This window comes from Lissotriton vulgaris, chromosome 11 (genome assembly GCF_964263255.1).
Source record: "Lissotriton vulgaris chromosome 11, aLisVul1.2, whole genome shotgun sequence".
NCBI classification, from domain to species: domain Eukaryota; kingdom Metazoa; phylum Chordata; class Amphibia; order Caudata; family Salamandridae; genus Lissotriton; species Lissotriton vulgaris.
The window spans coordinates 152564591-152578251 of record NC_141699.1 but is presented as its reverse complement, the minus strand read 5'-3'; the positions used below and the strand labels follow the sequence as shown (position 1 = coordinate 152578251).

The following is a 13661-nucleotide window of genomic DNA, read 5'->3' as shown; positions in this document are numbered from 1 at the left end:
ATGACACTTTGGTGTGACCAGCATACACTCCCCAGTCCAATCAGGTGTTGTCTTTTTCAGATAGCACCACCCTTTCTTTGTCCGGTTGGTGCATTCCCTAGTGGAGACAGTCCATCTCTCCTGGATGGGTGTCTACACCTTGGCACTCTCACTGGAATGAGCCCTGCGTGGGCAGCTAATTCTCAACCAAGCCTGCTGAAGTAGTCTGGTTCGGGCACCCAGTGCATTCATTGGTGGAGCCCGTAACACACGTATCACCCGAGAAACTGTGAGGAGGTCTCCTAAAGTTTAGTAAATAAGCCTGTGCACACACTGAGAGCACAGCGCACTACTTTTTAAATAACAAAGGTATTTGAGAGATAGAGTAAAGGCAAAGCAAAAGTGACCTAGGTAGCTGTGACTGTCGCTTTCAGCCTTGTGAATAAGCTGCTCAAATCTCCTGTTGTGGTCACCACTGACGTGGCACTTTGGAGCAGGTTAGACGAGGCTGAAGATGTGGGAGGAGCTTTCTGATAGTCTGGAAGAGGTGTAATCAGTGAAGAGACATTCCAATAATTGCAACCAAGGTCAAAGTTCTGTAAGTGATTCCTAGTTTCAAGAGGAGAAAATAACTCCTTGACATTGTCTACAAACTACTTTCTGTTAGACCTGTCGACACAACAGCCACCAACAGTCTAGCCCTCGCTTCCACAGGAGAACAATTTTGGCACAGCGGAAATTAAGTCATTTCTATTCTAACGCTGATTCTTGATGGCAGTGTAGACCTCAACTCAGTTTAGAAGAAGAATGGTCAAAGTAAACGTATACTCAAACTTTCTATGGAGATAAAAGCCTATACTGACAAGCAATAAGGTGATGCCATTGAGTGGTGACTCAGTGACTGAATATCTGGGTATTGCTAACTAGTGTGAATAAAGGTTGTTGGGGCTTGTATTTCTATTTAGCTGGCTTCATACCTCCAGGGTGGGTTTCCTTGGGAGTAGGGTGGTGTGAGAACGTGTGTGAGTTGGTGAGGAATTTAAATAGCAATTACAAGGCTTCTCTGCTCTCAAATTCAGATGGAAATAGAATTTTGGTAAAGGAGAGAGATAGCAAGGCATTGCCCTACATGTATTTCCAGCAATCAATTACGATGCACTTACAAACATTGGGGATAACGAGTGGTCTGAGACTTTAATAAACTAACAGCAACAACCGGAATTCTGTAATTTCAAGCGTGTTATACCAGATCTTTGATGTATGAGTTTCTATTATATTATATCATGAGAAGTGATCACACAGTATTTAAACGATGTCGGTAATAGCGTGCTGCTATATTCCTTTAAAAGACCATACTTTATCTCAAAGGGTTAAGACAAACCATTGATATATGGTTAGATACAAATAACGATTAAGAAGTGGTTATTGCTGTTCTTTACCACTGAGTGATATGTTACAATTAGAAATAATGGGAGCAACAACCAGTTATAAAATTTACTAAAGCTGTCTGGCCAAATTCACAGATTAAACTGGGCCATTAACATATAAATAAAGCCTCTCATGCACTCTATGTCATATAGCAAGAATAAATAGTGAAACAACAACTCTAATAAAACAATGTCACTCTACAGATCGCTTTTTAATCCTGAAGACAACCCCTGATTTTAATAGCCGTGGCTAACAGTATTTTCTGGCCAGAATACAGCGATTCTTGAAGCAACATTAAATAGGTGGTGAGTGGCTCTTATTTCTTGCCCAGATTATAGACAAAATACAGCGCTATGTAGCACTTAGTTATATCTGTGTTTTTGCAGATATCTAACACCTGAATTTAGATCGGTGGTTCCTCCAAGGCGGGGTACATTTTACATTTATACTATTACAGGTACTGATGCCATCTACAATAGAAAGCACCTTGAATTGAGATGATAGGTTACCAGCAGTATTAACACCCTTCTTTTATTATTATCTATTTAGAAATTGAATTGACTATACCACGCAGATGTATTGGTGCGGGTATCCTTTCATATTTGCATAGCCACATGAGGACGCGATTTTGCAAAGTAATTCTGAATGAACCCAGTACATTGATATTGAAGGTAAGAGACGTAGCAACTTCATGTTACTGTGTCTCTGCAAGGAATAGAATAAAGGACTCTTTTGACATTGCAATGGATTAGGGAACCATATATAACCACACTATGAACTGAAAATATAGGGGTGAAGTCTATTTTTTTTTAAAATGTGAAGAAACCCAGTTAATAGTTTTTTTCAGAATAAGGGACAGATGAAAAAAAATAGAACTTTGTATTTTCTAGCTACATAGAACATGTTAAGCTTAGGTGTGTGTTGTAAAAAATTATAAACTGTTATGTTTTTGGATGGTAATTGTGTGTCTCTTTCTAGAGAAACAGTCCTGAAGAAGGTGCTTATTGCCAACACCGAAACGCCGCATCGACTCTTGTTCTCTTGAACAATTTTAATAGATGGATTTGTAAACCTGTTTTTAAATTTCTTTTTATGAAAATGATGATGTATTGATTTTTATGCCTATATGTAATTGTTACTGTGTATGATTATAATTGTATGAAACAGAATAAACATATATATGTTTTCATTTTGTAACTACACCTTTGCCAAGACGCTTTTTGCTTTTTTACACACCTGATGTTTCTGTCCAATTGTGTTTATAAATTGCCAACACTATTGATCTATGTACTCTATTGTCATTCCCAGTAGAAATGAGTAAGTTCATACTTTTTATGGTTGTAAGGTTGCCCTAAATAATCGGTGGTTTCACCAGTTCTATTTTGGATGCACAGAATCTTCTGGATTAGCTCAGCTGTCCACTAGATATATGCTGTAGGGACACTTCGTATCATTTAGGTTTATTAAATTGGACTTAGACTTGAAGAATAATGTTTCTGTGAGGCTAGAACTGAACTGAACTTCAGCGAGCTCTCCGGTAAACACTTTGCAGAAGATAAAATGGATAACTTCATCGGAAATCTTACAACTGGAAGATAAGTCATCAGGGGAGCCAAGGTAAGGGTTTTTAAAAAGGGTCAGATTAAGAAATAGTTTTACGGTTTGCGCTAGGGCTAAAGTAAGAATTCCGGGCCCGATTCACAAAAGTAATCTGAGACAAAATCCTAACTTTGTGACTTTCGGTATTCACATAGGGCATTTAGGAGTAGTAAAGTTAGGATTTTGGCTCAGCTAAACTTAAGTATATATATATATATATATATATATATATATATATATATATATATATATATATATATATATATATATATATATACATATATATATATATATATATATATATATATATATATATATATATATACCACATTGGTAAATAACTGGATACCAGGCCCTGCACCCACCAAAACCTGCCATGTATATGCCCTGTGTCATAAAGTATCTGACTGGCTCAAAACTGCCACCACTTGACGGGCACCACAGACTACTGGGCACAAAAAACTCTAAAGTCTGAGACCTCCCTAATACTGTAATATGTATGAAAAGTGCTGCATACACATATATATTGCATAGATGAAGATCAATCTTGGGTGCATACTCTGTACACCTAGTATTAGCACCAGCTGAAAGGTGCTAGACATACACCAGGGCTTACGTTACCATGCCATGGGAATATTTGTGCAGGGATATTTTATTTCAAGGCACGGATTTAACCTCAGGTTTTTCTATCTAGGGTCCATCCACTACCAAATTGTATAGTACCAAGATGCAGTGATGTTTTCTTAACACAATATTGCATAGAAAATTAGGGCTACTAACGACTTATACAAGAAAAGCATGTTCAGAATATGGCCAACATCTCTTTCCCTTATGACAAACACGCGAAATCTAGACGTTTGGTCTCAGTTAAACTTAAGATCAATACTTGAGTTTAACTGAGACAAAAGTCTAACATTACGACTCGTAAATGCGCTTTGTGAATACTGAAAGTCGTAAAGTTAGACTTTCGTCTCTGTTTACCTTTGTGAATTGGGCCCTCGGTTCCCATTGCTACACACACATTGCAAATACTGCCCGCACCAGTGCACTTTGGCCACTGTCTGCACAACTTAAGCCAGGATAATGTGGATGCAAGTATGGTGCTCAGGTGAGTGCAGCACGGTCACCTGCAGAGATTTGCGACAATTAACAAAATTACAACTTTGTGGGTGTTTGTCAAATGTGCACTGCTGTTCTTAGCAACTTCCTTTGCATGGTGGTGGGATGGCCTGCGTTTGCACGCTCATCCCATGCCACGTGCAAACTCTGCCCCGACTCACAAAGCTCAAATATGAGTTTTACTCTTGGAAATTCAGAAATAAGTCACACCTAAGTAGGGAGCAAGACATAACTACTCACAGCTTTATGAAGCGTTATACTCAGTCCCTTGTATGTTTGAGAGGTACATGATCTGCCTTGTGTACACGTAGAACATACCCAAGTATGACACCATGTCATCCAAGTCTTTACAGATATGTACTTTGCAACAATCCAGCCGCAAGAGACCATAGGCCTTGACATATTAACTAATTCTCTCCTAGACACAGGATGAGTAAAACCCTTTGGTAGGTAAATCCCTGTTTTCTTTGCAAAATGCTTGCAAACCTGCCCCTTTCAGGGGTCCGGCTCACATCTAGTTGATAAATACACGAGTCCGTCTCTGTTATCCGCCGGGTGAGGCCTCGGCGGGGGCAGACTCCAGTCTGGAATGCCAACTATCTCGTTTGACCCGTGAAAACCAAAACACGTTTTACCTGCAGTGTCATACAAGTGCAGAATCACTTCCTTGTTTCCGACCGCGATGCTGGTGGTGTACTTTTCAAAGACCGAGGGGGCGTATTGCTGTCAGGAGAAAAGAAAACACAAATTACCGCCTTGAAAAGAAAATGGCGTCCCTCCAATGAAATCAGCTTCAAGTGTTTACATCTAATGCTCGTCTTTTTTACCTGTGTTTTGTTATTGTTAAAAACAATTCACTTCCCCGCATATATTTTAAAATAAAATAGATAAAATTCCACCCTAAATACCACGCATCTTTCAGTAAAGAGCTTCATCACCTCCTCAGGGGTAAAATGTGCTATGTAAATGGCAACACAGTAACGCTTTTTTTTTTTGTAAAATTTTTATTTTGCATAGCACAAAAGAAACAGTAAACAAAATGTACCACATCGGGCGCACAGATGATCCCACACAGTGGGAAAAACAGTAAATAAGGACGAGGCAGTGATACAGTGCGAGAAAAAAAGGAGTAAACTCTAGGCTCAAACAGTCGCAGAGTAGAGGCAGTCTTATACGTAGCTCCATAGCTGGGAGTCTCTGCTAATCAAGCTGGGAATAGGCGAAGAGTCACAAAAACGAAAAAAGGGGCCTCGTCCATGAAGCATAGGTGCCCCGATCGCAGACCGAAGGGAACACAAACATAACTTCCCACATCCCACCCTCTCCCCCCCGTGACGGTGCCACACTCATTCCCCATTCATCCGTCACGCATACTTAAAGCTGAAAGAGATGTAAGGTCCTCAATGATGCTGGGCATACTGCCGAGGGCAACCCAGTAGAAAGAAAGGACACCAAGGGACCCCATATGTGTTTAAAGTTTTTGTAATTGCCGAGGAAGATGTCCGCCATTCTCTCAAGACTCAGAAGCCTCCACAGTCTCGCGTGCCAGAGTGAAATCGCCGGTGCCTCCTTCCGCTTCCAGGCTGCAGCCAACGTGAGCTTGGCAGCGCCTAAACAAAGCCATAGAATCTTCTTGTCCGCGCGTGTCTGGTGCTTAAGGCCGGGGTCCCTCAGGCCCAGGAGTACGAATGCCAAAGAGTTGTCAATAGGATACCGCAAAATATCTTTAATATGTGAGAGAATCTCATCCCAGAAGGGTTTGATGATCGGGAAGTCCAACCAAATGTGGCGGAAATCCCCCAGAAGGCCACAGCCCCTCCAACACTTATCCGAGACAGCCGGGTAGATACGATGAAGCCGGGCCGGGACCATATACCACTGTGTGAGCGTTTTTAAGTGCGCCTCCCTCAGGAGGATCGAGTGATTAAATTGAATCCGATCCCTCCATAGTGCCGACCATTCACCATCGGTGATGTCCCTCCCCACCATCTCCTCCCACTGCTCCATGTAACGCGGTCTAGGGGAAAGGGCGGATTGAAGCAGCAGTTGGTATAGGAAGGAGATGGCTCCCTTCACAGTGGATGTTTTCAGCAGGAAGGCCTCAAATTTGGAGGGAGGTCTCGTGGCTGCCTCCCGCACTCCGGGCGACGTGGCCCAATGAAGCAGTTGTAAATGCCTGTATTTATCAGTTTGCGGCACCTGGTAATCCCGAATGCAATTCTCGAAGGTCAGGGGGTCAGGGCCGTGAAACAGATGGAGCAGCGCACGGCATCCTCCCTCTCTCCAAGCATCAAAGGGGCCCTCGGTGAGAGCCGGCGGGAACGCCGGGTTGAAATGCAATGGGGTGAACGGAGATGGGAAGGTCGTCCACCGCTCATCACCTACCAAGGTGTCCCACACTTTCAGTGTAGTCCCCGTGGGCGTACTGATGTACGCATTCACCGGGCGATCCCGCTTCGGCTTCCAGGCCAGATCCCAAATGGACTGACCAGCCACGCTTCGGTCCATATGCAGCCAGTGTTTCTTGGAGAGTTGTTGCGACCATTCCACCATGACTCTGAGTTGGGCAGCCTTATAATAAAGGTGTAGATCCGGAAGGCCGACCCCCCCATCAGACCGTAGCCGTCGCAGGAGTGCAAACGAGAGACGTGCCCGACCACCCTGCCAGACAAAGTTCAGGATCAACGTTTTGAGCTGTCTAAAGAAGGAAGTACCCAGCGGAATCGGTAGGGCCTGAAATAGATACAAGTATTTGGGGAGAAGGACCATCTTAATGGCATGCACCCTACCGAGCCAGGACAGAAATTTTGGCTTCCACTTCTCCAATTCGGCCCGCGTCTTAGCCAGCAGGGGCGGAAAGTTGGCCGCGAATAACCCACCCACCGTGGGGGTCAGGTGGACTCCTAGGTAAAGAATCGAGCCGAAGCCCAAGCTAGTGGTGTCGATGCCCTCGCCTGAGCAACTTCGGCCTGTGATAAGGTTAAGTTCAGAACATAAGACTTGCCATAATTAACCTTGAAGCCAGCCACCCTTTCAAATTCTAGAATATCCCGAACGCAGGGAAGAGAGCTAGCGGGATCAGCCACCGATAGCAGGACGTCGTCCGCAAAGAGAGAGATTTTGTGTTGCTCCCCTGTGAACGGTATACCCTTCACCCCTTCATGTTCCCTCACTGCCATTGCCAAGTGCTCAATTCTGAGCGCGAATAGCAAGGGGGAGAGGGGGCACCCCTGTCTGGTGCCTCGTGAGTGTTGAAAAAAGGCCGACAGGTGGCCGTTCACCGCCACTCTCGAGCGCGGGCTACAGAAGTTTGCCTTCACCATGGTGATGAACCTATCGGAGAAACCAAATGCTTGCAATGTGTGGAATAGAAAGCCTCAGTCCACACGGTCGAAGGCCTTCTCCGCATCTAGGCCCACCAGCACAGCTGGAATGCGGAACCTGTCTGCCTTCTCAATAAGGTGAACCACCCTACGGGTATTGTCGTGCGTCTGGCGGCCTTTGATAAAACCGGACTGATCCGGATGTACAATCGCCGGAAGCAGGTCCTGGAGGCGGCTTGCCAGAATCGCCGAATACAGCTTCGCATCAATATTAAGTAAGGCTATGGGACGGAATGAAGCACATTGCTCCGGGTCCTTCCCCGGTTTTGGTAGGACCGTAATCACCGCCTCCGCCAGGGTCCCTGCGTTCACACCGGACGTAGCCATGTCATTAAAGAGAGCAACCAAAAAGTCGCACACCTCAGTCGCATAGGTCTTGTAGAAGACCGCAGTGTACCCGTCCGGGCCGGGGGCTTTATGTAATTTAAAATTTTTGATGGCGGAGAGAACTTCCTCCCTTGAGATCGGTGCTTCCAACAGGTCGTTCCACGCACTAGAGACCCGCGGGAGCGGCAAGCGCTGCAAGAACGCCCGCTGTGACGCAGCATCCAGCGCGTCGCCCGTATACAGATCGGCGTAGAAGCGGCCAAAGATGTCCGCCTTCGCCCCGTCGCGATGGTGGAGCACTCCCGCGGGATCCCTGATCCCCCCTATGTATTCTCGTTCCCTTTTGTCCCGTAACTGTCGGGCCAAGTGTCTGCCAATCTTATTGCCACTAGAGTATGAATGCCGCCCTAGTCGCAGGAGAGTAAGCTCGGCTCTGTTGGCATAGTGTGCCTTCAGCTTACCCCTAACCGCTGTCAACGGGCGGAGGGTCACTCTCGAGGGGTTAAGTTTGTGAGCCCTCTCGAGCTCGAGCACCTCAGCTTCCAGTGCTTCACGTTCCTTTCTACGCAGGGTGTTTAGCTGCGAATTGAGGCCCAGGCACGTCCCTCTGATCGTCGCCTTAAAGGCGTCCCACGTATTCGTCACAGAAGTATCCGACGGGGAGTGGAGGTCGAAAAATTCACGGATGGCCAGATGCAAGGCTTGGTTGGAAACCTCGTCCCTAACCACCGACGCCGGAAAGTACCATTTTCGATTCGCGGTGTCAGGCGGCGACCAACGGAGAGTAAGCACCAAGAGACTGTGGTCCGACACCGAGATCGGAAGAATGGTGGCATCCAGTATGTTCCCTCTGAGGGACTGACTAAGGAAGATGTGATCTAAGCGAGAGTAGGAGTGATGCACGTGTGAGAAGAATGTGTAGTCTTTCGTGGTAGGGTGAAAAAATCGCCAGCCATCTACTAGACCCAACTCCCCCACCCCTTGCTGTGTGGAATCAGAAAAGACCCCTGTATCCGCTCTGCGCCCCCCCCCCCGAGCTGTCCAAATCCCTGTCCCACACCAAATTGAAATCCCCCAGCAGGAACAAGAGCCCTTCCGCAAAGTCCCCCACCTTTACCAACAAGTCTTGCAGATACTTGTTCTGGCCCGCATTGGGCAAATACACCACTACAAACGTGCACAATCGACCCTGTATGTGCCCTTTAACCATCAGCCAACGGCCCTCCCTGTCGTGGCGAACCTCCATTGGTTGAAAGTGTAACGCAGCCCTGAAGAGGAGTGCCACCCCCCTATGTTTCGTGACAGCAGAGGACCTGTAAATAATGGGGTACGCCTTATGGCGGAGCCTCAACTCATCCTTCCGTGCAAAGTGTGTTTCTTGCAATCCAACTACATCAAGGTGGTGATCCGTTACATACTTCAGAACCCTCTGCCGCTTCTGTGGCGAATTCATGCCCTTAACATTCCATGTTCCTATGCTAAGCGGCATAGCGATTATAAATCCCAGAAACTGCTCTCAGCATGCCAAGCGCCCCCAACCCCGCATCCAGCCCAGCCCGCAAGCAACAGATGACCAGTAGCCTCCAGAACAGCAGCGGCATGACATCTCCAACAGTGAAGTACACACTCAGTAGCAGACACACAACAAACATCCCCTTTGGCCCACCGTCACGGGTCCCCCCCCAACATCCCGAACACCACAACTCCCAACCCCGCCCCAAATGATATGCAATCAAAAAACGGGGCAAAAACAAAAACAAAAGTGCAGAAACAATACTCATCATGTCCAGAAGGCCGAAGTCCGTAGGAAGCCTCCCGTGCAAGAAACAGGCCGGGGGGACTAACACACTATCCCCCATGGCCATAGTCGAGGGTGTCTCCTCCAAGAGTACTTTTATACCCCCCAACCAGAAGGCCCGGGCCCCTCCGGCGCCGATCCACCAAACCCTTGAGGTCACGCCGCTCCAGAGCTGTGCTGCGTGTCGGCCAACGTGACCGACGCCACCGATGCAACTGCTTCACCCCGTTCCTGCAGGCTGGCAGAGAGATCTGGCCGCTGTCGGATAGGCGAATCCCCCACCCTTTGCCAAGAAGATGAACGGCGGCGCCTCCGAGACGGAGAAGCAGTCGCGGCCTGTGAAGGCGGCACATCCTCCAGGCCTAGAAGCTCTTTTGCTGCTTGAAGCGTGCGGATTTGAGCAAGACGATTCTGCCACCTGAAAATGATCCGAAAAGGGTGCCCCCAAGAGTAGGCGACGCCTCTCTCCCTCAGGAATGCAGTCACCGGGCGAAACTCCCGCCGCTTTTGCAAAGTAGAGGCCGCCAAGTCCTGGTATAGCTGAGGTCGATGATCCCGGAACTGCAGCGACGTGAGAGTTCTGGCCTTGCGTAGGATCCGTTCCTTAAGCTGGAAATCATGGACGCACACTAGGATGTCGGACCCCCCCCCCCGCCCCCCCCTCGCCGGGGCAGTCCAACCCTGTGCACTCTGTCCATCTGGATCTCCTTCGTGTCTTCTTCATCCAATATGTGAAGGAACAGGTCTTGAACATATCCCCGCAGGTCCCCAGCCTCACCGTCCCATGGCACCGCCCGTATTCGGATGTTGTTTCTACGGGAACGGGTTTCCAGGTCCTCCGTGTGCAACTGCAGATCTAGGTTTTGCTCAGTGAGGCGAATGAGGTCCTGCTGTAGTAGGTGGACGTCGGTGGCCACACTCAGATCTCGATCTTCCAAGGTTGCCACCCTCTCGCCTAGGCCATCCACGTCTCTCCGCACCTCCCGCAAGTCGGAGGCCAGCTGCGTTCTAAGTTCGGAGATGTCCTCCTTAATGGAGGCAAAGAGTTCGGTCATGAAGGCTTTCGTCGCCGGAGCCTCATCATCCGACTGCTTCGCCGACCCACTGGCCCCAGGGGAAGCCGGCTGCTGGGAAGATTTCGGGGCATTATCCTTCCCCTGGCCCCGTTTGCGCTGCACAGTAGACATGGCGGCTCACAGTGCTCTGGCCCGGCGTCACGTGGCCAAGTATAATGGCGGGCCGCGTCGTTCAGTTCAAACGCACACCAGTTCACGCTCCGTAATCTCCAGCTGCGACTAGCCCCATGTGCACAGCAGTACGATCCGTGGGCCCCACCGGTGTTCAGGCAGGACAAAGTCTAGGTGCTGACGTCTGCCCCCAAGCACCCTCCGGGCCTCCGTGCGATACAAGCTGCGCCGGGATCCGTTGGCTAGCACCGCACCCCTACTCCACAGTAGACAAGGCGGCTCACAGTGCTCCGGCCCAGCGCCACGTGGCCAAGTATAATGGCGGGCCGCGTCGCTCAGTGCAAACGCACACCAGTTCTCGCTCTGTAGTCTCCAGCTGCGCCCAGCCCCACGTGTACAGCAGTACGATCCGTGGGCCCCACCGGTGTTCAGGCAGGACAAAGTCCAGGTGCTAACGTCTGCCCCCAAGTACCCTCCGGGCTTCCGTGCGATACAAGCTGCGCCGGGATCCGTTGGGCCAACACCATTCCCCTACTCCATGCCAGGGCAGGGAGAGCGCCGCCGCACAAGGCCAACACCTTCGGAGTGCAGATGTCTCGGCAACATCCCGGGGGCCAGTGGAGCCGTTATCTGCCACCAGTTCTACTGTTCGTCGGATCACAGCGACCCTCCACCTTCCGCCAGCTCCGACCTCTTCAGACGAGCTTCAGGGCCCCGCCCACCACCTGTGCCGGGCGCCGATGTCAGGAGAGCCGCAGGCCGCGGAGTGCGCTCGATCCCAGGAGCAATCTCGGGGCTACACCGCTCCAGCGACCACATCAGGGCCGACCGCTCTGTCAGACGGACTTCCCCACCGCTTCTGAGGTGGGTGCGCTCCCTCAGCTTCGTGCTATTAGAAGCTTTGTCGGATCAGCGCCGGAGCGGCACGAAAAGGCGTCCTACTCCGCCGCCATCTTGGCCAAGCCCCCACAGTAACGCTTTTACAGTGCTTTCAGGTTCCCCAGGTAAACATGAGAAAAAAAATCCCAGCTTCTATAAAAAAACAAGCATTGGCATTGGCAACAGGTCTGGCTTAAAAATGAAGTGGCTCTTCAGTCATCGATGGGTATAGGCACTCAGTAAGTCATCATACAAACACTGTCACTCCTCTCTGCCCTGCACTCATACATCTATTAATTCTCCTACTGATTTATTCTTGCATTCACCCGCTTCACAACCACAATGAAACACACAAACTCAACAATATATACAGACGGGCATGTGACTGGAACAACAAATAAAAATAAACATAGCAGCAGGTGACCACTTTGCAAATAGTATTGCACTTAGTGTATCATCGTTTAAATGTTTCAGCATGGCCGCCAAGAACAAAACCAAAACATTGGCCATCTTGGATGGTAAAACAAGGATACGCTAAGGCCAATAGTGTTTTTTTTTTGCTTGTTTTTGTTCAGAAGTTTTTATTGGTTGTTTTCCAACAATGAATACACGGAACATACATACAATAATGTAAAAGGCAATACTACTAATAAACTATACAAATTAGGCACATTAATCTAAAATATACAAATTAGTCACATTCATCTAAACTATATTATAAAGCAAAATAAAAATTCACATCTAACAACACTGCAGGAAGACTTCTACTTAGTAATTGCAATGACATAGTACGCATGGTTCCCTGTGGAAGGATATCATTTGCGGTCATGTGTAGGTACGGCTATGGAGCGCCCCTAAGTCTCCCTATTTCCAAAGATTTCAATTCAAAATATGTGTGAAGGCTATCCCACATGTGTCTGAGGGGGGTTTCCATGGTGAGTTTTGGAGGGCGATTGTGTCAGCGCCCCTAAGCATGTAAATGACGCTTTATTTGTGTTCTTCCAGTTATTTAAGATGACTTTAACTGATGCCATCAAAAGAAGACCCAGAAGGGCCCTGTCATTATCACTCAGGGATTGGACTCTGAGCAAGACAAAACACCAGCATGGAGGCTTCTCTCTTGAGGGAGCATGAAAATAGTTTAGAGGCAAAATCAAAAATCCTATCCCAGAATGTTGGTAAAGGATAGGATAGAACATTCTGAGGCCAATAATGTTTTATGACAGTCGCCTGGTTTAGAAGCAGCTGCAAGGGGGAAGGAGGAGCACTACAGATGGAATGAATGCCAAGCAAGAAGACTATTTACATTGCGCAGCTGCCAAAATATGAAAATGAAAAGAGCTGAGGGAAAGAAATATAAGGGGATCAATAAAGGGAGAAAATGGAAAAATAAAGGACGGTCCGCCCACAGAGGCACTGAGGCGCACTTGTTTTCAGGTGAATGCGCATATGTGAACCGACCATTTGTGACGCAAAAGCAATTTCCAATTTAAATTAGCACAAAAGTCATCTACCTCTCTACCCAGTCGTGTGCCCCTTTTCCGGACTGCTTTAGGTTGTGATCAAACCCTACATCAGAGAGGTAAATACTAGAGCACTACAGGCTTTCACGTACCCAGGCATTGAACTCATAGGAGGAGCTACATACATTGATTACCATGCATCACACATTGGTGCCTAAGATTACCTTTTCTGCTCATAATAGTTATTCTAACCTATGGGTATTTTACTTGTCGTTTGGCTACTAACAGTAATGTCACCATTCTAACTTTTCTCAGTGCTCTATAATTGACTTTTTACAACAGTAGCCTGCCTTCTGAACGGGTATACTTTGTACATACGTGATAACATTTGATGTAATGAATAATTGTTTAACATGCATTTATTAATAAGAAGCACAATAATGTGTGTTATATTATCAGTGTATTAAACGTGCTGATTGCTTTCATACACTAATGTACA

The 13661-nt window shown here is 47.5% G+C and overlaps 1 protein-coding gene across 1 annotated transcript in view; it reads right to left on the bottom strand.

Annotated features, from left to right (window-relative positions):
- The window catches only part of RHOF (ras homolog family member F, filopodia associated), a 211248-nt gene that overhangs the window by 155784 nt on the left and 41803 nt on the right, over positions 1-13661 (bottom strand). The window contains exon 2 of the mRNA XM_086942989.1: positions 4761-4848. Coding sequence (XP_086799115.1) covers positions 4761-4848 — 88 coding nt within the window. The remainder of the gene's footprint in view (positions 1-4760; positions 4849-13661) is intronic.